Source organism: Macrobrachium rosenbergii, chromosome 31 (genome assembly GCF_040412425.1).
Source record: "Macrobrachium rosenbergii isolate ZJJX-2024 chromosome 31, ASM4041242v1, whole genome shotgun sequence".
Classification (NCBI taxonomy): Eukaryota; Metazoa; Arthropoda; class Malacostraca; order Decapoda; family Palaemonidae; genus Macrobrachium; species Macrobrachium rosenbergii.
Genome location: NC_089771.1, coordinates 7,026,446 through 7,052,226, shown reverse-complemented (window position 1 = coordinate 7,052,226; position 25,781 = coordinate 7,026,446). Strand labels below are relative to the sequence as shown.

The window sequence follows — 25,781 nt, the reverse complement described above, 5'->3', positions numbered from 1 at the left end:
ACTTCATTTTTTGTACTGTTTAGTCTTTATCATGTTGTCTTTACTTGTCTACAAGTACGTGTATTTTACATAAATGGGCTTGACATAAGTTCATGTTATTAACGTACACTACAAAAAAATATTAAATATTTTTTCTGATGGATTGTTTGCTAAACATTTTTGGAACTATTCCAATAATAATAATAATAATAATAGTAATAATAATAATAATAATAATAATAATAATAAACGCATTATTCAGTTCTATATCTCATCATATAAACAAGTAATTTTCAAATTAGCCATCCTATCTGAAATGAGAAAAAAAAGAGAATATTTTTAAAGCCCAGTTACCTAACGATGTAATAGACATATCTTTACTACTCATAAAATAAAATCATTTTCGAAACAAGGCATATTTTCATTGCTCAGTTACCCGAAAAGGCAATAGATATATTATTATCATTCAGGAAAGGAAAGCGAATTTGTCTAACGGCCAAGAAGAAAACTTCTATGCACGTCTTGTTTGCTTAACTTTGTTTATATTCCATTAGAAGTGTTTTCCCCTCATTCATTGCAGATGATATCTTGGGAGAGAAAACTCAGGGTATACGAAAACTTTCGTCAGTCCCAAGTTAACCTGAGAGGAGAGAGCAAAAGTTTGCAAAAGGACCTGGAGTGATTTTGAGGCGTAAACAAAAGCCCGTGCAGTGCTGCGGGGGATACTGGATGGAGGAGCATCTTTAGAGGATAAAATTGACCTTTTTTCTTAAGATTTCCGACCGTGTTGTCGCTGAAATTAATCCATAAAAGAAGGGGTTATGGGTTGCCCTGCTTCTTTTCACGAGGTTGATTTGCTCCCGGACTTAGAACCAAGTATTGCTTTTCCCGGACGTGTAAGTCTTGTGATAATTTATGAGAGAGAGAGAGAGAGAGAGAGAGAGAGAGAGAGAGAGAGAGAGAGAGAGAGAGAGAGAGAGAGAGAGAGAGAAGACGAAACTGTACAAAGATATGAATTGATGGCATTAAATTCGTCAGATGCAAAAATATATTATTGTGGCAAAAAAAAATTAGCAAAACCAGTCAATATTCCAGGATATACAATAAAAAACTAAGTCCGTAATTCACCATGTAACCAATCCAAAATAATAATGGCAATTATTCGAAATCATTACTCAATAATTGTATAACAGAGTAATATAACGAGGCGCGAGTAAGAGACAAGTTCAAGATATTGTAATTTATTGACAGAAAATCTCTGACAGGTCAAGAACTCTTGAGAGTGGAAGAGTAGAATTTGACATTAGGGGAAAGCAGAGGGATGTCCATATAAAGCCAGATGTGTTTTCTCACACCTGAAGGATGGTTAACAATTCTATATACAAATTAGGAAGAGGTTTCAAATACATATGGTTAGAAAGCTTGCAATGCCTTACATACATTAGTAATTACAGCTCTGACTAAGACATAGAGTATCCTTTGAAAAATGCATAAAAGATCGCATGAATCAGAAGCTCTGGATCTATTTTTTCTGAGAGTCTCAGTGAGTCTTGTAGATTTTTGTTTTGAAGTAACGATGGCCTGAGGGCCCCAGTGACATTTCTGGACCTCACAGTACTCCCTCCCCAAAGAAAGTAAGCCTAGGGGAGTGGGTCATAGTCTGGGATACAGGCTGGTTTTAATCTGTTGGTGGAGACCCAGGTGATTTTCCTGTTCACCATCAGCTGATATGCTTTCTCTCTGCATTGTAGTATGTGGTGTGGTCCAGAGTAGGCTGCAGAGAGCAGGGGTGGGTTTGTATGCCTCTATTCTTATGTACACATTCTTTGCCGTTTTAAGGTCTTCGGGGACATTTTTTTCATGCTACGTCGTTTGTTGTCTCCACCTGCGTGATGTTTTCCAATGCTCTACGAACGTCTGGAAGAGTCATGGGCTCTGTTGTGTCTTGAAAAACGTCTGCCTATATTGTCAATGCTTGACCATAGAGTACTTCTGCTGGTGATGAATTGAATGCTGCCTGCAGGGCTGTTCTTAATCCCAGCAAGACCCACGGTAATTCCTTTCTCCAACTCCTTCCTTGACATCTGGTGGTGAGTGCTGATTTGAGGGAGCGGTGCAGCTGCTCCTCAATGCTGTTCACTTCTGGGTTGTATGCTGTTGTGTGAATGAGTTTTGTCCTGAGGCTGGCGGTGAGAGAGCTCCATACGGTGGAGGTGAAGTTAGATCCTCTGTCGCTTGTTATGTACTGCGGTACTTCATGCCTGATGACCCAGTCTATTAGTGCTCTCACACAACTCTCTGCTGTCTGCTGCCTTACTGGTATTGCTTCTGGCCATCTGGTGTTCCTGTCAATGATTGTGAAGAGATACCTGTACCCCTCAGAGGGAGGGAAGGGGTCCCACAGTGTCGACATGGATGTGGGTCAGTCGTCGTTGTGTTGTCTGGAATTTTCCTATTCCCTTCTCTGTGTACCACTTTATTATTGATGTTTGGCATGGGAGGCATTATCTTGCCCATTTTTTGATGTCCATTTTCATTCTTCACCAGATGTACCGCTCTGACAAGGTTCAGGCAATGGATCTGCCTGAATGGGTGGGACAGGTTGTGAGTGAGGTTGAAGGCTTTCTTTGTCAACCTTAACAGTAGGTATGGGCAAGGGCATCTGGTACTAGTCTCGCAGGTGATGGTCATCTCTCCATCATTGATAAACAGGTTGCTCCATGTAAGGGTGGGGTTCTCCCACCGAAGTCACTGTAGGTCCATATCATCCTTCTGAGCCGATGCTATTTCGCGATATGATATCCCAATCTGGACAGTGTTGATGGAATTTCGGGAAAGGGCATCTGCCACGGCATTGGAAGATCCCTTTAAGTATCTGATGGTGCAAGAATTTTCTGCCATTGCCTATAGGTGACGCTGCTGTCTTGCTGACCACCCATCTCCACTTTTGGTGAAGGCATGTACCAATGGTTGGTGGACAGTCTGCAACATGAACTGTCATTCTTATAGCATGTGTTGGAAGTGGTGGATGGCTCTGTGGACTGCCAATAACTGTCAGTTGAACGTGGAGTACTCTTGTTCTGCTGGCGATAACGTCTTGCTGAAGAATACCAACAAGCGACGACCATCGTCTGTCACGTTCAAGTACTGCACCCATTCCTGTGCTACTCATGTCTGTCATTAGGGTGAGGGACCTTTGGGGTAAAGAAAAGATTAGTGTGCCAGCAGAAGTAATTGCTTTTTTAGCTAGTGGGAAGGCTTTGTCTTGTTTTTCATACCCACATAGTTTTTTAGGTTTTCCTTTCAAACATCCATATACTGGGGCCATTTTTTCAGCAAGATTAGGTATGAAGAAGTGGTAATAGTTAATCATTCCCATGAATTCTAGGACTGCTTTGATTAGTGTTGGTTTTGGAAAGTCGGGGATTGCTTGGACCTTTGTTGGGAGGGGCTTGACACCATCAGGGCTTATTTGGTGGCCCAGGAATTCCACTACTGGTTTTGCCCATTCACATTTGTATTTTTGGACTATAAGTCCATTTTCTTTAAGAATTTGCAGGACCCGCCTGCTGTCTCTCATGTGTTATTTGATGTTGGGGATGAATATCAGTATATCATCAATGTAGGTGATGCAGAAGGGTAGGTTGCCCTGGATTTTGTCCATCAGATGTTGGAAGGTTGCATCTGAGTTCCAAAGGCTGAAGCAGCTTCAGTTGAAGGTGTATATGCCGATGGGGGTGATAATTGCTGTTTTTTCTATGTCCTCCTTTGCGACCGGGACTTGGAAGCATCCCTTCAACGGGCCGATCTTCGTAAATATTTTGGCGCCCTCCATCTGTTGGTTATGTTGGCAATGTTTGACAGTGGGTACCTGTCAGGTACTGTCTTCATGTTGAGTCTTCGGTAGTCGCCGCAGGGTCGCCATGTGCTTTCAGGTTTTCATATTATGTGTAGGGGAGATGCCCAGGGCTGGAGGCTTTTGGCATATACCTGTGTGTTCCATGTCCCAGAAGGCTTGTTTGGCGTGGGTGAGTTTTTCTGGGGCCAAGCATCTAAAACGGGCATGCACTGGGGGACCATAGGTGACTATGTGGTGCTGGATGTGGTGCTTTGTGGGTTTGTTCAGGCCGTGCTGCAGGTCGTCCTTAAATGCCTCCAGGCATTCCTGTAGGATGTGACTTATTTCTGGTGCTGGAGTCGGTGTGAATGAGGCTAAGGGGGTGGGTTTTGTGATAAGCTGCTGTTTTGCTACATCTACCAGCACATTGTGGGCATTTAGGAAGTCTGCTCCTAAAAGTGTGATTGTTATTTCTGCTGTGACGAATGTCCAGTTGTACTGCTTCCCACTGAATGACACTTTAATTGTCCTTCTCCTATATATTTTCAGCAGGTCTCCACTGGCAGTGGATGCCTGTAGGGTGCTGGGGGTTGGATTGAAGCGTTTGTGCGGGTTGGCTGACACAAATGATTTAAATGCACTAGTGTCAACCAGGAACCCCATAGTTGATGTCTTGTCTACAGTGAAAAAATATGTTGAGTCATTTTGCCTGTACTTGTAATAAAGAAAGCAGAAAGCAGGCATGGTGTCTCTTACAAGGCAACTGGTCTTCCCACTGCTGATGTTTATTTTGCTGGGTCACTGCTGTGACCTTTTTTGCATGTTTTTTGACATGCAGCAATCATTATCACATTTTTTGGGCTTTGTTCCTGAACCTCCAGTAGTAGAAACTGATGCAATTGGGACGTTCTTCTGTTTTGGGGTTGTATTTTAGTTTGTTTTTCCACCTGGAGTTCTGGTAGTGGTGTATGGGGGTGGCCGGGCCCTGTGGATTGCTGCACATTTCTGTGTTGGTCTCCTGCTGCTAAGGTTGGTTGTGGAATCTCCTTCAACTTGTGGGCCAGGTGGACGGCGCCAATTGTCTTCAAGAAATCGTTGAGGTCCATTGTTCATGCGTTGGGGATGGTTGTGACTGTTTCGTTGGGGAATTTTGCAAGTAGGACCTATCTCACAAGGTCCACCATAGTTTCTGGGCGGCTGTCTGTGGCGGGGATCGCAATTAGCCGCCATAGTTGCTTGTTGATGTGCAATCTGCTTGAAGACGTCATCTGGCAGGAACTCGAGGATGGTGTTGGCTTTGCGGGATGAAGAGGAGATCTTTTTCGGCCTGAAGATGGTGTCTGCTCTGAAGAACCAGGCCTCTAGGTTGTGAGTTGTGAAGGGTAGTAGGGGGGATGTTTGCTACTGCAGCGTTGTTGCTGGGTGGGCTGGTGCTGGCGGTGGCGGCGTCGGTCATCTTCAGAGTCACCAGTATAACAAGGACCAAGTAGGAGACAAATTCAAGGTATTCTAATTTATTGGCACAAAATCTCTGACAACTCTTGCGACGGAAAATTAGAATTTGACATTAGAGGAAAACAGATGTTTTCTCACACCTGAGGAATGGTTAGCAATTCTATATACAAATTAGGAAGAGGTTTCAAATACATGTGGCTAGAAAGCTTGTAATGCCTTACATACATCAGTAATTACAGCTCTAACAAGGACATAAAGTATCTTCTGAAAAATGCATAAAAGAGCGCTTGAATCAGGAGCTCTGGATCTATGTTTCCTGAGGGGCCTGGCAACAGCTCTGGACCTCACAGTACCTCCCAAATTCTTATGTGCACCTGCATTAATTCTTACCCGTCATTGAAAATTACATTCATTTTCATCGGATGAACTCCCTCGACTTTTCCAAAGTATGACCAAGTATTGTATATGAATATTCACCTATTTAATCACTGTATCCAGTCGGTCATATCTTCAGATTTTCAGTCTTCTTGCTGAGACCAAACCAAATTAAAATCCCTATGGATACAATTACTTTCAGACCACCTTTGTGTGGTACAAAAATACCCCACTCACCTTACATAAAATTCCCCACTTCCCATAACAGAGCAGATAATTGCTCCAGTGCTAATCAGCCACAGTGGGGTTACGCTTTGCAATACCGAACTGCAAAGCGAGGCTGCAGCGAACCATATCACCTTTAGTGCGTAACACGATTGCCTGAAAATAAGCCTCGATCTATTCCAAAAATGTAAAATGGTTTTGGGCAAATGGGTCCCATTTCAAGGGTTTTATTCATTCCATTAGAGACAGGCTTTTTTTTTTTCTTCAATGCCTGGATTCGGTTCCTGTGGCTCACCTGAATAATTTTCTTTGTTGCTTCAGTGATACACCGCTGCGTCCTCTTATTAGATTTGCTCTTCCAGTAAAGGATGCTTTGTGAATGCAGTCAGTGCACGGTTATTGACTTATCTAGATAAACTATGAGTGCGCATATGCGATTCTATATATGTATGTATGTATATATATATATATATATATATATATATATATATATATATATATATATATATATATATATATATATATAGGTGTGTGTGTGTGTGTGTGTGTGTGTGTGTGGACGCCACAGGACTTCCTTGTAAGGACCTGTATTCTTGCAGGATTCTTTGATATAATTTATCTACCGTTTGACCTGACTAGACGTAAAACAATATTTAGGTAATAATACAAGCATATACTGCTTTACCAACCAAGATATATCTCAATGCCTGCATGTTTGCAAGCAATTATCCATTTACTTTGGATATGACTTTGCCGTTAAATTGGTTACAATGCACCGACCTCTGATAAGTATTAGTCGCAATGGAAGGAAGCAAATGACATTATTTACTAAATGCTAAGTTTTTGGAGAGAGGTCCAAAATAACCATTGTGTTCACATAAAGGTCATCAGCCAGTCAGCATGGCCTAGAGTTCACCAGGTTAAGCTCAGTGGTCTGGTAAAACTAAAGTATACTTAATTTTTAGAGGAGAGTAATTCCCCCTTTAAAATCAATCTGTGAGTAGTTAACTTGCTGAAGTCTTTCGATAACTGACTAAGCAAATGAAACTGCAACTACTGCAAGATCCTTGCTATTGAAAGCCTTTTGCTCTAAATACACAGCGGATTTCAGTTTTCAATTTAACCGAATGAGAAGACCTTCAATACTTACGAGCAAAATAAGTGGATAGAAAAGCCTTGTTTATCAAACTTGTGAGGACCTATTGCCTCCACTGGAATCATTCCCAAGTTCCCCAAAACCTGGGTGGCCAGTTAAATGACCTCAAAAAGGATGCACAGACGCCATCTATTGGCACCTTATGGCAACAACGAGATTCCTGGTCATTCAGCAAGATAATCTTCCTCGCACACCAATGTAAACAAACTGGAGACAAAATTCTGTTACTTTATAAATCTTTGTCCAATCTGGAGCCTTCTGGATCCCCATTGAATAGATTTGGATTGGCGTTATGGGTGTTCACAGAAGACGCGAGGTAGAAGGAGAAAAGAGGGCGACCGTCACATTATCTACTCCTCGTTCCCTCTTATTGACTGCAGGAAACTCCCAAACAACCATAAAGAACGAAGAGGAATATTTTACGGAATATTTTCAGCTTCAGCGAATTAACTGCTCACAGATCGATTCTAGAATGGAAATGACTCTTCTCAAACCCAGTGACTTACTGGCTATCTTAAATGGTTAATGGACATTTGAGTCAACTTAACGATTCCTTTGGACATTCCTCAAAAAGAAGAAGCGCACTTTTCAGCAGTGAAAAGCCATTTGCTCCCTCTTAGATGCAGTTAATACTTAACGGAGGTTAGTGCAAAGTTGCATACATGAAGCCATTTCAGCACCAGAAGCATAGATAGTATTATTCGTCACCTAAAAGAACTTGCGATGATTTTACGATGAAACCGTCAAACCGTTGTCATGGAAACGGGTGCTTAGACTAAACGGACATTAAACAAACGTCATATACAATTAGAATCGCCACATACTCACATACAATGCATATTTGACCGAAATATAATACAGTCACTTTCCAGTAATGATAAGCAATCTAAGGTCATTACTTTCAGAAATCAAATCACCTTAGCTCGTCTTACAACTCTATAGCAAATCATTAGGGCAGAGAGAGAGAGAGAGAGAGAGAGAGAGAGAGAGAGAGAGAGAGAGAACAGGTGTCCTTAATGGAATAGATTAAGCCATTTGGTAAACACGTTTACAAGTCTGAAAGTCCTTGATTGTTACAGCTAAGCTTTGGCAAGCGGGGGGAGAGAGAGAGAGAGAGAGAGAGAGAGAGAGAGAGAGAGAGAGAGAGAGAGAGAGAGAGATACAAGAAGGACGTGCTGGAATCTGCAATTAATTAAGGTTTATTTCTTTACTTGCAACAGAACAGCACCGGTGAGGAATTAGCATTGAGACTATTATCCTCTGTGTAACGAGGCTTATGTAGGGAAGGGAGTGAGGAATGGAAAGTGAGGAATGAGGAATGAGAGGGGATGGAGATTGCTGTATTATGTAAGATACAAAAGACTCATATTACCAATTTAATGTCTGTGGTCTTTTCGGAGGAGGAAAGTGGTAAGCTGAAAGTATGGATGCATTTGGTATTCGTAAACATTTTACAAGATTAAATTCAGGGAAAATATTAAATAGCATATTTTGTTTTTATATATATATATATATATATATATATATATATATATATATATATATATATATATATATATATATATATATATATATATATATATATATATATATATATATATCACACATTACACAGGAAAAATAAGAAACTGTGTATAAGGTCCTGACCGGTTTCGACGCTGCTTCCAAGCCATTAACAAGGGACTGATCCTTTGAAACCTGTCAGGTGTGGCTTTGTAGTCTCAGACGGTTCTGTAAGTTTGTCCGTACTGTCTAGGTGGTGTGTATATATATATATATATATATATATATATATATATATATATATATATATATATATATATATATATATATATATATACAAAGAGAAAAATTTATCAAGCAAAATGAAAATAAAACGAAAGAATCCCTCACATTTGACAATAGCTGGAATTAAAGACCAGGACTTTTCTCCTCAAAAAGAACAGAGTCGCTGAGGAGGTTCAAGGCATCAGAAGATTTAAAGCAAACTAAGATGGCAGACGAGATAAGTCTCCCACCTGGCGTTAAGTCGTGCCAACGGCAGCTATGAAAGGTGTTGGAATGCTACCTGCTGAATGTTTACGACACAAAGGCATGCATTAGCGCTAATCACCTGCCGTGTATTTACATTTCCAAACCCGACCGGTGCATGAGGTCGTAATAATTCGACTCTATTTTTAGTTTTCTGTAGAAGAAAACTATTATGAAGATGGCTATCTGTCCGTCCGTCCGCACTTTTTCTGTCCGCCCTCGGGTCTTAAAAACTGTTGAGGCTAGAGGGCTGCAAATTGGTATGTTGATCATCCACCCTCCAGTCATCAAACATACCAAATTGCAGCTCTCTAACCTCAGTAGTTTTTATTTTATTTAAGGTTAAAGTTACCCGTGATCGTGCGTCTAGCGCTGCTATAGGTGCCAACAACACAGACCACCACCGGGCCGTGGCTGGGAGTCTCATACAGCATTACACGCTGTACGGAAAACTCTTTTTCCTGTTTTTTATGACCACGATGTGGAGATTGAAACTGGAGTCTCCTAAAGATTCCTACTCATAGGAAATTATATTTCCTACTTCCGCCCCCAATCTGACGTCCGTGATGACGTCATGTGTAGTTTTCACACATTTATTCAGCGTGCATTAAGGAAAACTTTCTCATTAAGGTCAGAGGAATCATTCAGGCTGTGAAAATGTTACGCAAGGGAAAGAGAATGTTTCTGAAATACTCCTCAATACAATTGATGACGGTGTTACACGAGTCTAGCATCTTATTAATCCGATAGCTAGAAAACGCCGTCTCCAAATAGCAGAGAATTGAAAGAAAAATATTTGTACCTTGGCATTAAAATGACTACACTAGAAGGACAAGAACAACTCACTAGTTTAATATTCGAGAAAAATTCTTACACCTGAGGTTATGCAATGACGGCAGTCAAAGATAAGAAAAGTATCTCGTAATGGAATGGAATTTTATCTTGCTGTTTACCTGTTCTAAAGTGATCACTGCAAAGCCTAGTGTATGCTCCCATATGTAAGCTTCCTTGTTTATGCTCCCGTCTGTACGCTCCCTTAACGAGACGCCTGAACGGGCAGCGAAGCCACGCCCCGTTGCCTGCCGTATCCCAGCAATTTTGTTAATCCAGCACAACTTCGCACGGGTTCCTGGGGGTTTGACTGATCGTCAACGTGACTTCAGAGATGTTGGTACGATGTCGAAATCGCCGCTTTTATTCGCTTGAACATGTCGTCTTATTTATGACCATTTCAGCTTTCTTTAAAAGCTAAACTATTGAGATGGCCATTTGTCTGTACTTCCGTCCTTTTCCTGTCCGCCCTCAGATCTTAAAAAGTACTGAAGCTAGAGAACTGCAAATTGGTATGCTGATCTTACACTCTCCAGTCGCCAAACATGCCAAATTGCAGCCCTCTAGCCTCAGTAGTTTTTATTTTATTTAAGGTTAAGGTTACCCATGGTCGTGCGTCTGGCACCGCTACAGGTGCCAACAACACGGGCCACCACCTGGCTGTGGCTGAGAGTTTCATACAGCATTATAAGCTGTACAGAAAACTCGATTGCGCCGAAGAAACTTCGGAGCATTGTTTATTTGCTTGTAACGTGTGCACATCTCTGTCACTGTTTATTTTATCGACGGAGGAGGGACTGGGAGAGCTGGTTTCGAAACAAAAACAAATATATATATATATATATATATATATATATATATATATATATATATATCTATCTATATATATATATATATATATATATATATATATATATATATATATATATATATATATATATATATATATATACATATAAATATATATATATATATATATATATATATATATATATATATATATATATATATATATATATATATATATATATATATATATATATATATATATATATTATATTAGCAGAACGTTTGCTATTTATATCTTTGTTAGATATGTGAACATTGATTTACATTTTCTAGAAAGGCGTGAAAAACCGTCGAAGCCGAATCATGGATTGAGACAAAAGTGACGCGGATGAACCAAGAGCTTATTCAGGATTTCATTCTCATAGCCAGGTGATTACAGCACATCCTAATCCATTCCGGATTTTTACTGAGGCCAGCCGGGATTACATCTCGTATCTGGATGGATTGCACTTTCAGTCATTTCCAGTTCCCCGTCGCTTAATTAAAAGCACTGAGAGTGGAATCAAGTGCTTTTGCAGGCAAGTTGTATTCGCACTTTCACACTCGTTGCTTTTTTGGAGCTGAAAATTTACACTTTTCAAAATGGGTCATCCAGCATCTGTATCTTAACCCATATTTGGTTGTCCTCCAAGAATTACGTTTGAAATTGCCTCTCCGATTTGATCAATCGCAGCGAGACAACCAAGGTCTATAGATGTTTCCAGAATTTCCTCAACAAGTCGTTTGTTGCGAGCTAAAGGGGAGGGTACTGCGTGACGTCACAAAAACAGCCTGCGCAGAGCGCGGTCAGTTTTGGAACGAAGATGGGTTGCCCTTGTATCTCTATAGACCTTGGATTAATGTTTCCCTGAGCAAGGCGGAAGAAGGTCAGGTGAATTACGAGCGATGGCTCCCATGCCTTTCCGGGTACAGATCCCGCACCCGGGTATAACACCTGCTCTTAATCTTTCTCCCTCCCCCACCTTACCAAGAAGAGGGTCTCCAACATTGCTCCTCCAACAGTGATCCTGTTTTGGGGAACGCGTGGATGATGGCGGAGATAAAGCAGGTCTTTTGTACAGGAAAAGATTTAAAACAAACTCCTGAACGGCAGTTTTTGACTGAGATCACTGATAAGAACATTTGTTCTGGGATACTGGTTGAGATGAAACGTATTTCTCGTCTCAAGAAAGGCGTGTTTACGAAAGGCACAATCCAATGTTTTGCAAGGTTACGATATAGAACACGAATCTGTCTTTTAGAAATGGTACCCATTTAGTTCTGAACCTGTCCTCAATTACATTAAATATGAATCACTTGCATAAATGAATCACTTGCATAACAAAGTTATACCAAACGGACTTCCTCTCCTCAACGGTCAATCAAGGTCAAGGAATTATCGATTAGATATTGTTGCTTGAATAAAGATTTTTAATTTCGTCATGAATCTGTTGCCGGGAAAACTTCGATCATGTTCTAGTGCCAGTTTCTGATATTCATAAGAAAAGCAAGTCACGTAAGAATGTATCAAATGGTTTTGACTATAGAAATGATTCTAGGCATCTCAAAAATGTATAGTTTTGAAAAATGAGCAAGGCAGCGATAATGTTATGTAATGTGGTTACATCAGCATTATAATAAAAACCGTATCTACACTTTTATTACTTAACGAAACGTATATTTACAGAAATCCAAATTCGAGTTCGTATACTGTATTCATATCCGGACCTTAGATTCTCAGATATCAAGTGCTATACGTGATCATCTTGCAATGGCAACTTGACCTTGGATTATGTGAAGGTCAGAGAGAGAGAGAGAGGTCTGTCAACAAAGAGACCGGCCTGACAGTGCGTTTTAAGCCCCATTTGTGATTACAAGTTTGTAGCCGGAAAGAAAAACTTGTCTCGAGGGAATTCAACACGAGTATTACATGCGCACAGACAGAAATACGCATACACACGTTTTATATATATATACATATATGTGTGTGTGTGTATATGTATATGTATATGTGTATATATATATGTGTGTATATAAAATAAATATAATAAATAAATAAATATATATATATATATATATATATATATATATATATATATATATATATATATATATATATATATATATATATATATATATATATATATATATATATATATATATATATGCTAGGTGACCAACCCGGCGCTGCCCAGGAAAACTCTGGATGACAACCGATAAACTATCTCTCTCTCTCTCTCTCTCTCTCTCTCTCTCTCTCTCTCTCTCCCAACACTCCCTCTACTCTCTCTCTCTCTCACTCCCTCTCCCTCCTAGAGATTTAGGAATTGTAGGAGAAATAGCAAACTGGATCAAAGACTGGCTAACTAATAGAAAACAGAGAGTCATAATAAACAGTGAAGAATCAGAATGGGCAGATGTGACAAACAGAGTTCCTCAGGGTTCTGCCCTTGGCCCACTCTTGTTTTTGATTTACATTAATGACACTGATGTAGGCTTAACTGGCAGGATAGCCAAACTTGCAGGTGGCACCAAACTAGGTGTAAATGCAGCAGACCCAGATACAGTGGAAAGTTTAAGAAATGATCTAAGGAAAAAAGGGGAGTAGTCGAAAAGATGGAAAATGCCTTTTAACTTGGATAAGTGCAAAGTATTACAAACAGGAACAAGCAACCCTCATTCCAACTACATGCTTGGGAATGCCATGAATAGTGTAGAACAAGAAGAGGGGCTTAGAGTCATTGTTACCAAGGGCTTAAAATCCACAAAACAGTGCATACAAGCTGAAAAGAATGCACAGAGACTAGTGGGATACATAAAGAGGCAGTTCAAATACAGAAACAAGGAAGCGGTGCTGCAGCTTTGCACATTCATAGTTAGACCTCATCTTGAATATGCAGTACAGTTTTGGTCACCAACACTAAGAAGGGACATAAATAGACTAGAAGGGGTACAAGCAAGAGCCACAGAGTTAATTCCATCCATCAGGCAAATAGGTTACCTAAGACGAATAGAGGGCCTGAACATGTATGGCTTAGAAATACGACGATTGCAGGGATAACTAATAGAAACATTCAAAATACTGGAAGGCATAACAAAAGTAGACAGTAACCTCTTCACTAAACGAAAACCAGACAGGAAACAATGGATGGAAACTAGAACTGAAGAGATACAACACAACTCATTGTGGGAACTTCTTCACATACAAGATATGTGACACATGGAATAAACTGACACCAGAAGTTGTCAACAGCAACAGTGTGGAAGAGTTTAAAAGAATGCTAGACATAATCATTAGAACACTGTCAATGAACAGTAAAACCTGCTCCTAGAGATAAGTGAGCACATGATGTCTCCTCGGATGGACTAATAAGTCTTTGAGACATCCTAATCCTTGTAACTCCTTGTAACTCTCTCTCTCTCTCTCTCTCTCTCTCTCTCTCTCTCTCTCTCTCTCCTGTTAAGATAGTTGCTTCAATTACATTGCCCAGCATTTTTTACATTTTATATTTCACCCCTCCTCACCCCCACTTCCTATCGAGGCTGAACTTGGACTTAAAGGGCATCGGGAGTGTCACTTTTTATATCAGCGACTTCAAAAACTACGAATTAGAGACTAATATCTGTTTTTTTTTTGGTTATTTTTTACACGCTACCCCTTCCCATCTCTTCTCACCCCCCTTCCTATTGGGAATGAACTTGGACTTAGAGGGCACTGGGAGTGTAACTATTCATCTCAGTGACCTCGAAAACTATGTATTAGACACTAATATCTGTCATTTTCATTTATTTTTACATGGCACCCCCTTCCCACCCCCTTCTATTGGGAATGAACTATTGGGGCTGAACTTGGAAGTAGAGGACATTGTGGGTGTCACTATTTATGTCAGCGACCTCGAAAATTATGAATTAGACACAATATCTGTCAATTTTGGTTATTTTTCAGTTGTGTCATCACCCTTCCCACACCCGCCCCCCCTTTAGTGTCAGTGATGTCTTACCCACATAAAACTTTCTATCTTTTCGAGATAGTAAATCACATGTATACCAAATTTGGTTGAAATTGCCCAAAGTGTTTGAGAGTGTATGTGGAACATACACACACATACATACATACATACATACATACGTATATATATGTGTGTGTGTGTCTGTGTGTGTGTGTGAATGTCTTTTACTGTAATACAACAGTATAATATGAAAATAAAAACGCCCATAAAACACTGTATGAACGTTTCAACCATAGATTTCGAGCACTTCCTTCTGTGACCCTGTTCACTGGTGAAATTTTACCTGTGAACAGGGTCACAGAAGGTAGTGCTCGAAATATACGGTTGAGACGTTCATACAGTGTTTTTTATGGACCTTTTTATTTTCATATATATATACATATAATGTATAAGTTGCATATATATAACAAATAGTTCACATCTTCCAGGGCACAATAGGCGGCTTTCATGTTCAGCACCAACCAGTGCAGTGAATTCTCCCTGGACAATCAGACATTCCGCCATGGGACAAAGGTATGGGGTTCCTGACGCAAAGACTCTCTGTGCTATTACAGCATCCAGCTCTCCAGTAGTCGAACCACTTTCTTTGAGCAGCGAGACTGAGGCCACAGTAGCCGCCCCCCCTGCCCTAATGCGACCACAGCAGTTCTCTTTCCTTGTCAAGAGCTGAGTGTTTAGCAACTGCCTGCGTTTGACTGAAGTGGAAAGCAGACAGCGAAATGACTTTGAAAATAAATGTGCTTCCTGCCTCTTCAGAGATATACGAAGGCATATATCAACGTCACTTTCTGAAGAGGGGGGATGGAAGGACACAGTTCTTTTATTCTTTGTTAGCCAAGGGTGAAATTACATTTGTTTTAGCAATAGAGGCATTGCTAAAAGCATTCGAAGGGCAAATAAACGCCTTTGTTAATATAGGGCACACTGGAAATAACAATCAAATGATAGACCCAAACATACGAATAGATGGGAAATGTATTTTTCCAAATGCAATATGAAACACACATATACACACAGACAAACATACGTGTCAAGATAAGCACTAATTCCTTTGTATGATGGATTTGAAAAACATTTTGGAAAAACAATTAATCTTGTTATCTTGAGGAAAAATTTTTCGAAAACATAAATGAGCACAATCTCTTATGTTATCGTCTGGAGAGAGAGAGAGAGAGAGAGAGAGAGAGAGAGAGAGAGAGAGAGAGAGAGAGAGAGAGAGAGAGAGAGAGAGACTAGCTCCCCGAATAACAGCTTATCTTCAGCAGTACCAGCATACAGCAATATCTTTAACAGCCGTTAGCCACAGCTGCAAGGCCAATTTGAGGCAAAGGTTATATCAACCCAACAGATACCTCTCTCACAATGAGGTTTAACGCCAGAAGGTCGAGTCTATTAAATAATAGCCTTTGTGACAATCTCATCTTTTCCTTCTCTTGTCGTAACATCGATTTGTGTTGGGAATGAGTCGCTATATTTTGCTTTAGAATCTCTAAATCTGTCTTTCCCAGCTTCTGTCAGTACGAATGGATTGTAGTTGTCAGTCCTGAGTTTCAAGTATTCCACGAAAAATGAGGATCGTTGTTTGACAGTGTAAACGTAAACTTACATACATACATACATATTTATATATATATATATATATATATATATATATATATATATATATATATATATATATATATATATATATATATATATATATATATATATATATATATATATAAAGTAATTACCTTTGTGGCATCAATAAGTTTCTTGCAGGTACCTTCATACAGTCAATAAATGGAAGGAGGAAGTCAGCGTATTTTTCACCAGACATTGACGAACGAGAATCGGAAAAAACTCAGCCGGTATGAAGATACCCTGCAAAGAACTAATTGATGACACTGAGGCAATTGCTTTCAACGAAAAAAATATATATATACTGTGCATGTATTCCCTACTTCTATACGGATTATAACAGACAACTGCATGCACGCTGTTTGTGCATGAACTCAAAAAACCATGAATTTAATCCCTTCTTGTACAAATCCCTGCTATCAAAACCACACACCCAACCCTCCACCAACAAGCTAAAAATCAAGCACAAAAATGACGAAAATGCTTTAGCGCTCTCTCTCTCTCTCTCTCTCTCTCTCTCTCTCTCTCTCTCTCTCTCTCTCTCTCTCTCTCTCCCCAAGAAAGTCTTTCTGTCTGATAACCTCCAGACGTGGATTGGAACTTGAAAAGGGGACGTAGCGTCAAAGGAAGGGTTTTCTATGTTGAAAATTAATGAATATATATTATTTTCTTTTAGTGAAGGACCTGCGAATATTGCAACATTGATTTTTATTTTCTTTGAACTTTTCTGATTTGTATTCTGAATTTTGATCAAATGTACTGAACGGAGACGTTGAAATGATTGAATAAGATAAACGAATAAACATACATACGCACATACATACATACATACACACATGCCTAATTCATCTCATTTTCAGCTTCTAAAAGATTTCATAATGACCTAAAATCAACGAAAATTGTCTGACCTCAAAATTATCATTTGCAAAAATCCAAAATAAAACTTGTATTTAATTTTTTCCAAATTAAACACATCATCACATCATTTCAAAGTGAATATTATTTGAAATTTAATTTCCATAGAAGACTCTTTCTACCTACTGAGATATTACCCAGTATTTTCCCAGAGATCTGGATTTCATCATTAAATACAGTCAGCTTAATCTCATCTTCTTCTTCTTCTTCTTCTTCTTCTTCTTCTTCTTCTTCTTCTTCTTCTTCTTCTTCAGCTTTGCCCATTTATATATTGTGTCACTGTTTCCTATTAGCCTACTCCACCTTCCTCTGCCCAGCGCATCCTAACTTCTTAAACCTTTCTCCCGCATGTCAGTTGCTCTTTCAACCTTCCATCTGAACTTTCGTCTTCCTCTTCTTCTCCTTCTTCTTCTTCTGTGCTCCACCTCCATGCTCATAACATGGAGGCGGAGGGAAGAAGAAGAAGAAGACCAATCAGCTTAATATCATCCACGTGTAATTAAACACCAACGCTAATCAGCCTCATTAGAAGGGCCGTGACTGATCCCCGCTCAAGTTTAAATCGCACAGCTCTGGGAGAATCGCACAGGGTTGAAAATGCGAGATTTTCACCATCCTTTACCGTTCAGGGGAGATTTAAACCAGCGCAGAGATGTTCAAGTTCTGATTTAAACGAATGGATATTGTGATCTTGCCATGCATTAGAAGAATATTTCCAGAGTTATCAAAGGGGAATATTATCGTCGTTGTCGTTATATATAATTAATTAGTTACGAGTACATGGAAAAATGTCAAATATATGAAAAGAAAATCCTATGAAAAGTTGAATGAAAAGTTAAAGTATTAGATTTCCCATTTAAATGAATTTCAATGTTTAAATGTGAATTATTATTATTATTATTATTATTATTATTATTATTATTATTATTATTATTATTATTATTATTATTATTATTATTATTATTATTATTATTATTTCAGTAGCATTAATGATAGTCGCATTAACAACAATGCAAGTAAAATTACCTGAAGTCACATTGGAACACTGACATTACCTAAAGTCAAATTTGCATACTGTTGACAATCGCTGCAAAATCAAGAAATTTTCAATGAAAGTAATTCTGTACTGAGCAGCTTGCTCCTCGAATGCAACTTTTTTTGGGAAAAGGCTCCTTAATAATTTACTTGCATTTTTATTTATGTAGGTATTTATTGATTTGTGAATTTGTTAATTTCTCTGTTTTTCTGATCAATGATCTCTTCTTCCTGTTACTTCTTTCGAATGAACGCCTTAATATTCTTCCATTGATTCTTGAAATTCATGGCAGCAATAAAATCAATCACGTACACTTTGTAGTGTATCGATTCTTTCCTTATACAGAGAGAGAGAGAGAGAGAGAGAGAGAGAGAGAGAGAGAGAGAGAGAGAGAGAGAGAGAGAGATTGACAAATTCGTAATACTTATTGTCAGTCCCCAAATTGTGGACTAAGAGAGAGAAGTTAAAAAAGTTAAGTATACCTTAGTTTAACCAGACCACTGAGCTGATTAACAGCTCTCCTAGAGAGGGCTGGCCCGAAGGATTAGACTTATTTTACGTGGCCAAGAACCAATTGGTTACCTAGCAACGGGACCTACAGCTTTTTGTGGAATCCGAGAGAGAGAGAGAGAGAGAGAGAGAGAGAGAGAGAGAGAGAGAGAGAGAGAGAGAGAGAGAGAGAGAGAGAGAATGTTTGATCTGAAGCTGAGACTCAGTACACTGGAAAAATTCATCTTCCTTCTCAGTCAGACTCTGGGAAGAACAACTCTGGTTATACGATTTTCCAAAACTATTGTCCACCGAGCGATACCAAAGGGGTCATTAATATTATTATTGTTGTTCAGAAGATGAACGCTACTCATATGGTACAAGCCCACCAAAGGGGCCATAGACATGAAATTCAACCTTCCAAAGAACATTATGGTGTTCATCAGGACGAAGTAAGAGGGGAGTAAAGGGAAATACGGAAAGAAGAGATCTCACTTACTAAAAAAGGAAAAGAAGAAATAGCTCTCTTGATCTGCTGAAGGAAACAAAGAAATTAATGGATAGCAGAATAAATCGTCAGAATAAATCTCCTGTATCCAGCTTTTGAAAACTGAAAGATCGAAGATTTAACCAACAAATTAGATAGATCATTAGTTCAAGAGTCGGCTAACACCTAATCAAGACAGTCTTCTATAGCTCGTTCAAGAATAAACAACTAAATAATAATAATAATAATAATAATAATAATAATAATAATAATAATAATAATAATAATAATAATAATAATAATAAACACACGCACGCACGCACGCACGCACACACACAAACACACACATGTACACACGCACAGGAATCGTGAGTGTGGAAATGGAGGTCAGAGGTAAAAAGATAATGCTCATCAGATATTTATGAATATAAAAGAAATGATCGTTTACATATCATTAACTTTAACGGGACTCCTTTTTTGATATCTAGAGGAAATTAAGGAGAATATATACGCCTTGATAACCACGCTAAATCAAATATTAGATCTAATATATATATATATATATATATATATATATATATATATATATATATATATATATATATATATATATAAATTTATAAGATGAAGGCGGTTGCTCTAAACCCGATAAATAGCAACGAGTTTGGGGAGAAGGAATATATCTTTTTTCCTTTCAATGTACTTGACCATCTATCCTATTTTCAAAGCTATACATTCAAGAATAACAATTAAAAACTGATTCAGGCTTAAAAAAAGTGACACCCAGGGTCCGTTTTGGTTCCAACGGAAACTCACGATAGGTACAGAGGTGTTGACGTGATCTGGGCATTTAACTGGGGAACTAGCTGTTGAATGAAAGGTGATTCCAGTATTATTGACAGTTGATTGTCATTCGGAGCTTTGCCTGATATTTTAAAATCTTTACAATTGATGTTATATTTACATTTTTTAGCGTGATCTCTTATGCATGAGAATTCGGGGTTTGATCATTTTACACCGGTTCGATAACTTACGCCACGATGCGAGTCTAATCTCACCTTCAACAACCTACGAGTGGAGCCCATGTACTTCCCCAGTTCACACCTGGGGCAATTAAACAGATAAATGACTCCCGAGGTCATCAAAGGGTGAAGACTCTCTTTGTATTTAAACAAGGACCTAATCGGCATTGGGTTACTAGGTATTAATTTCAGTTCAACAGCAGGGAGATATTTGTTCACTACTTGTCGTAAGTGCTGGCAATAATGTTTTTCGTAAATTAGAGGGACACTTGCATAAAAAAGATAGTCTAGGAACTGTTGGTATTTCAAATTTTGGGTGAAAAATATTTTTTTAAAATTTATCAAGATGTTTGGAAAAAAGCTTCGATGGAAAGCAGTTATCACTGAAATATTGGTGGAGATATAAAATTTCACTATGGAAACTATTTCAGTTCGATGTTAAGCTGAAGGCCCTGTGGAAGGGTAGATAGGGAGTTTAACTTAAAATTAAAGAAACAATGACTATAAAAATTTGAACTCAGGCCAATGAAAGTTTTCTCCTAGAAACCGTGGTATTAAAAATGGTCATCGTATCTAGAAACCACTGCATCTAAAAAGGGCAATTTATTATCATCTTCATACTCAGTCGTAAATTTTATGTTTGGATGCATTTTATTGCCATATTCAAGAAACTCATCTGCCCGACCTTTGCTCCTAAACAGCAGGAAGGAATCATCAACATATCTGCTGTAAAAAAGGGGGTAGTAAGCCAAAGGACACTCGTCTAACAAGAGCTCCTTCAGGGAGCCCATAAAAATATTTGCAAGAGTAGGACCTAATGGAGATCCCAGGGTCATACCACCAGTTTGAATATACGCTTTCCCATTGTAAACTCTGATGATTTCAAGGAAAGGATTTTTACCTCAAGACTCAGATCTTTTTACTAATGTCCCTTTGGAAGAAACAATTGAAATTATTTTAGATGGAATTTATACTAACCCAGACACCATCTTCCATAATTTTAACATCAAGGATTTTAAAAAACTGTTACAGTTGGGTGTGCTGGACATACATGTATATATATATATATATATATATATATATATATATATATATATATATATATATATATATATATATATATATGTATGTATGTATATACATACACACATATATAATATATATGTATAATTATATGTATATATACAAACATATATATATATAATACGTACATTTATAAACATACATATATATATATATATATATATATATATATATATATATATATATATATATATATATATATATATATATATATATATATATATATATATATATATATATATATGCACACACACACATATCTGTGTATACGAACTAACGTGCGATAATGCGTGAGCACGACCCATAGAACCGTACGAGAGAATTAATTTGGTACCATATCAGCAAAATCCTATACTACGGAAGCCCATAAGCCCTTAAGCAGGGTGGGATGTCTACTGGTGTAGAGACAGGCTCTGTCTTCATTTCTCGTACAAAGGGCTTTCGCTGGGCTTCCTTAATAATAATAATAATAATAATAATAATAATAATAATAATAATAATAATGTAATTTATCATTATTATTGAGTTTTCTATCATCATTACCCGGACAATGGTGATAATAATTACTTCATGTAAATATTTAGATTGTGCTTAGACAATTACCTATCATATACATTAATAATTCTTGAGAGAGAGAGAGAGAGAGAGAGAGAGAGAGACAAGAAGAAACCAGATCTGTTGATACTTGAAAGCCGTTTCCTGAGGCAAGTCAATACAATTGACTCGTTCGCATATTAATGAGGTTCCGGCTACACCAGTACGTATTCACCCGTCGCATTAGAGATTAATGTGTGCCTATACTACTAGCAAATACTGTCGTTCATAAAGGCATTGAGTCTGCGTATTCTCTCTCTCTCTCTCTCTCTCTCTCTCTCTCTCTCTCTGTTTTATAAGTCAACATTATCGTCAAATGACAAGCTATTAGGATGGAGAACCTAAGAAAAACCGAACTCTCTCTCTCTCTCTCTCTCTCTCTCTCTCTCTCTCTCTCTCTCTCTCTCTCTCTAAATCTCTCTTCAAATAAATCTTTTAATACACACACACACACATATACATATATATATATATATATATATATATATATATATATATATATATATATATATATATATGTGCATGTATTAAAGGATCTGTTTAAAAATCTCTATCATGAAAAAAAAAAAAGACCAGAATCAATCTTTTATTTTGCAATGGAATTAATATTTCTAACCAAAATGACCAACGTATAATAGAGAAAAAAATGAAAAAAAAAAAAAAAAATCAAAAGTGACATAAGATGCAATACAGGAACTATACAAGATCAGTAGAGGACAAAAGGAATGTTGTGGCAGATTGCGAGCAACAAAGACACATTTATACTTGTCTGTTTTGGTCAGCCTGAGGGCAGTTGTAGTGTCAGTTTACAGAGAGAGAGAGAGAGAGAGAGAGAGAGAGAGAGAGAGAGAGAGAGAGAGAGAGAGAGAGAGATAGGAACAGTTTTCTGTCATTTTACGAAATTGTCGAATAGCATGAAAATGCCCCTGAATTATTGGGAATTTCGTACCTGTGGTGAGGCAGAAATATTGTTTCGTAGATTAAGTGGATGAGTTCGCGTGTCAATATGAAAATAGATCGTCTAGCAATTGCAGGCTGTCAGTTGTAATTTGATAATCTTGGAACTAAAAGGTGCCGGAATTGTTGGGAATTTCGTTCCTGCATTATACTGACAAGCTGGGAAGAAGAAGAAGATTATTCTGACGAGAATAAACAATACCAAAGACATATTTTACATTAGAGTGACAGCAGACTTTTCCCATTTCATAATTTCATTTACTTTCAATACAAATGAAGTAAGATTGCCGAGTCCAGGCCTTCCCACAAAATACTATCGAGGTCAGAGTGCTGACTTGGGCATACCACGCGTCTAACAGGTCTCCCTTAACGATGCCTTGGTGCCAGGGTAAAGAGAATGACCTAGTTTGACCCACTAAGAGAGATTGCAGAATATTGCCCAATAAAATGAATAATGGTTCATTTTTATATGTTTCCTGTTAATCAGGAATTCATTTAATAGAGACATTAACCTGATGACTGCGAACTGACAGAGACGACAGTTTTGATCAATGCTGACCCTTGTTTGGACTCTGTATATGAATAATTTTATTTCAGTTTTGATGTTCATTTGTCATATTTTGGTAAAGACTGGGTATATAAATAATTTAATTTCAATTTTGATGTTCATTTGTCATATTTTGATAATATTGGTTTTATTTTCTGGGCACAATTTGCTAAAAGGATTCCCATTTGTCTCTGAGTCAACAACAAAGTGACAACAAATAAATCTATCTATATATATATATATATATATATATATATATATATATATATATATATATATATATATATATATATATATATATATATGTTGTTTGAATTTATTTGTTGTCACTTTGTTGTTATAGTCAGAGATAAATGGGAATATATGTTTGAATTTATTTGTTGTCACTTTGTTGTTGAGTCAGAGAAAATAAAATCCAAAATTAAAATAAAATTATTCATATACCGTCTAAACAAGGGTCAACCTTGATCAAAACTGTCGTCTCTGTCAGTTCGCAGTCATCAGGTTAATCTCTCCTTTAAACGACTCCTGATTAACAGGGAACATATAAAAAGAAACCATTATTCATTTTATATGGCAATATACTGCAATCTCTCTTAGTGGGTCAAACTAGGTCATTCCCTTTACCCTGGGACCAAGCCATCGTTAAGGGAGGCCTATTAGACGCGTGGTATGCCCAAATCAGCACTCTGACCTCGATAGTATCTTCTGGGAAGCTCTGAACTCATGAAATGATGGAATGGGAAACGTCCGCTGTCACTCTAATGTAAAATATGTCTTTAGTATTGTTTATTCGCGTCAGAATAATACAGGAACGAAATTCCTAACGATTCCGGCACCTTTTAGTTCCAAGATGATCAAATTACTACTGACAGCTTGCAATTGCTAAACGATCCATTTCCATACTGACACACGAACTTATCCATTTAATCTTCGATGTAATATTTCTGCATCACCACAGGTACGAAATTCCCCAATAATTCAGGAACATCTTCATGCAAATTGGATCATATTACAATCTATATCATGCAGTTCCTGACGAATTCCTGTTCATAGTACGGAGCGAGTCCAGTGGGTGTCACTGGGAGGCGTTTAATTCATTACACAGAACAGCACCGAACTTTAGCTCTTTTATCGTCCAGTCCTGCTCTGTGCTTCGTACGACGATACCCCAAAATTTGGCCAAACCGTGTCCACCCATTCATACAAGGGATGGGGCCATGTGCTAGCTTGTACGTGCTATAAAGGATGATTGGCGTCAGTTACTACTTTCAATGTTTCTTCAGTTAGACTTGTATTTGAAAACGACTAAATTTCTTCCAATATTTCTTTATGTTTTAGAGTTTTTTCATGACACCCACTTCATCATTTGGTTTTTTTTGCCAGAACTACATATTATTTATTGTTTTGTCTACCTGCATGAATACTGAATTAAAGCTTTCATTTTTACCGAGGTTCCTGCTAATTTTAATATAGAATTTGCAATTAATAACTACTATTATTAAAAATATTAATAAAAATAAGAATATTACTCAATATAATAATATTCTTATAGATCGAATGCAAAGACACTCCCATAAAGGATGGTGAAGTGACAATTTGTTCACGTGGAAAGGTCAAGAAAAACATCACTCAAGAATTGCCTGTAAGGAATAATAGTGATAAATAATAACCTAGGATTATTTTCAATACCACCTACTCCATATTCACTATAAAGGTATTCTGTATTTTAAGTTCGCAATAACTAAATCAGGTAGAGCAGGTGGGGGGTCAATGAGAGAGAGAGAGAGAGAGAGAGAGAGAGAGAGAGAGAGAGAGAGAGAGAGAGAGAGAGAGAGAGACTGATTCCTTATCTCGCAAAGCAAATGCAATTTCAAAGTCGGAACATAAAAGCAAAGATAAGTAAAAAGTATTGTTCTAAGAGCTACCTCACAAAAATGGCATCTGAATAAATACCCTCCTCTCTCTCTCTCTCTCTTCTCTGTCTGTCTCTCTCTCTCTCTCTCTCTCTCTGTCTGTCTCTCTCTCTCTCTCTCTCTATAAAAAATCACACCTTTTTGCATCAATTCGCATTAGCAATATTTCCACAAATCTATGACAAACTGAAAGATGGCACATCCTTTATCTAACAAAACTTTGTCGTAGTTCATTAAAAAAAAAATCAGAGTACGAATTAGCCATAAATATTTGCGAAAAAAGGAATCAGAGAAAGTTAGCTGATCGAAGAAAGGAATGTGGCGTCACTCCTGGAGATTCTACGACCGCAGGTCGATATCGAAAAGCTCGATAATAGTTAAACTGGT

The 25,781-nt window shown here is 37.9% G+C and overlaps 1 protein-coding gene across 1 annotated transcript; it reads right to left on the bottom strand.

Annotated features, from left to right (window-relative positions):
• Nucleotides 1-3,910: 3,910 nt before the first annotated feature.
• Nucleotides 3,911-4,561, bottom strand: LOC136855268 (uncharacterized). The gene has a single exon (XM_067132168.1). It carries the CDS (start codon nt 4,559-4,561, stop codon nt 3,911-3,913), a length of 651 nt encoding a protein of 216 aa, XP_066988269.1.
• Nucleotides 4,562-25,781: the final 21,220 nt, after the last annotated feature.

Excerpts from the sequence above, each read along its gene's own strand:
- LOC136855268 (XM_067132168.1), bottom strand. The coding sequence starts at position 4,561 with ATGCCTGCTTTCTGCTTTCTTTATTACAAGTACAGGCAAAATGACTCA.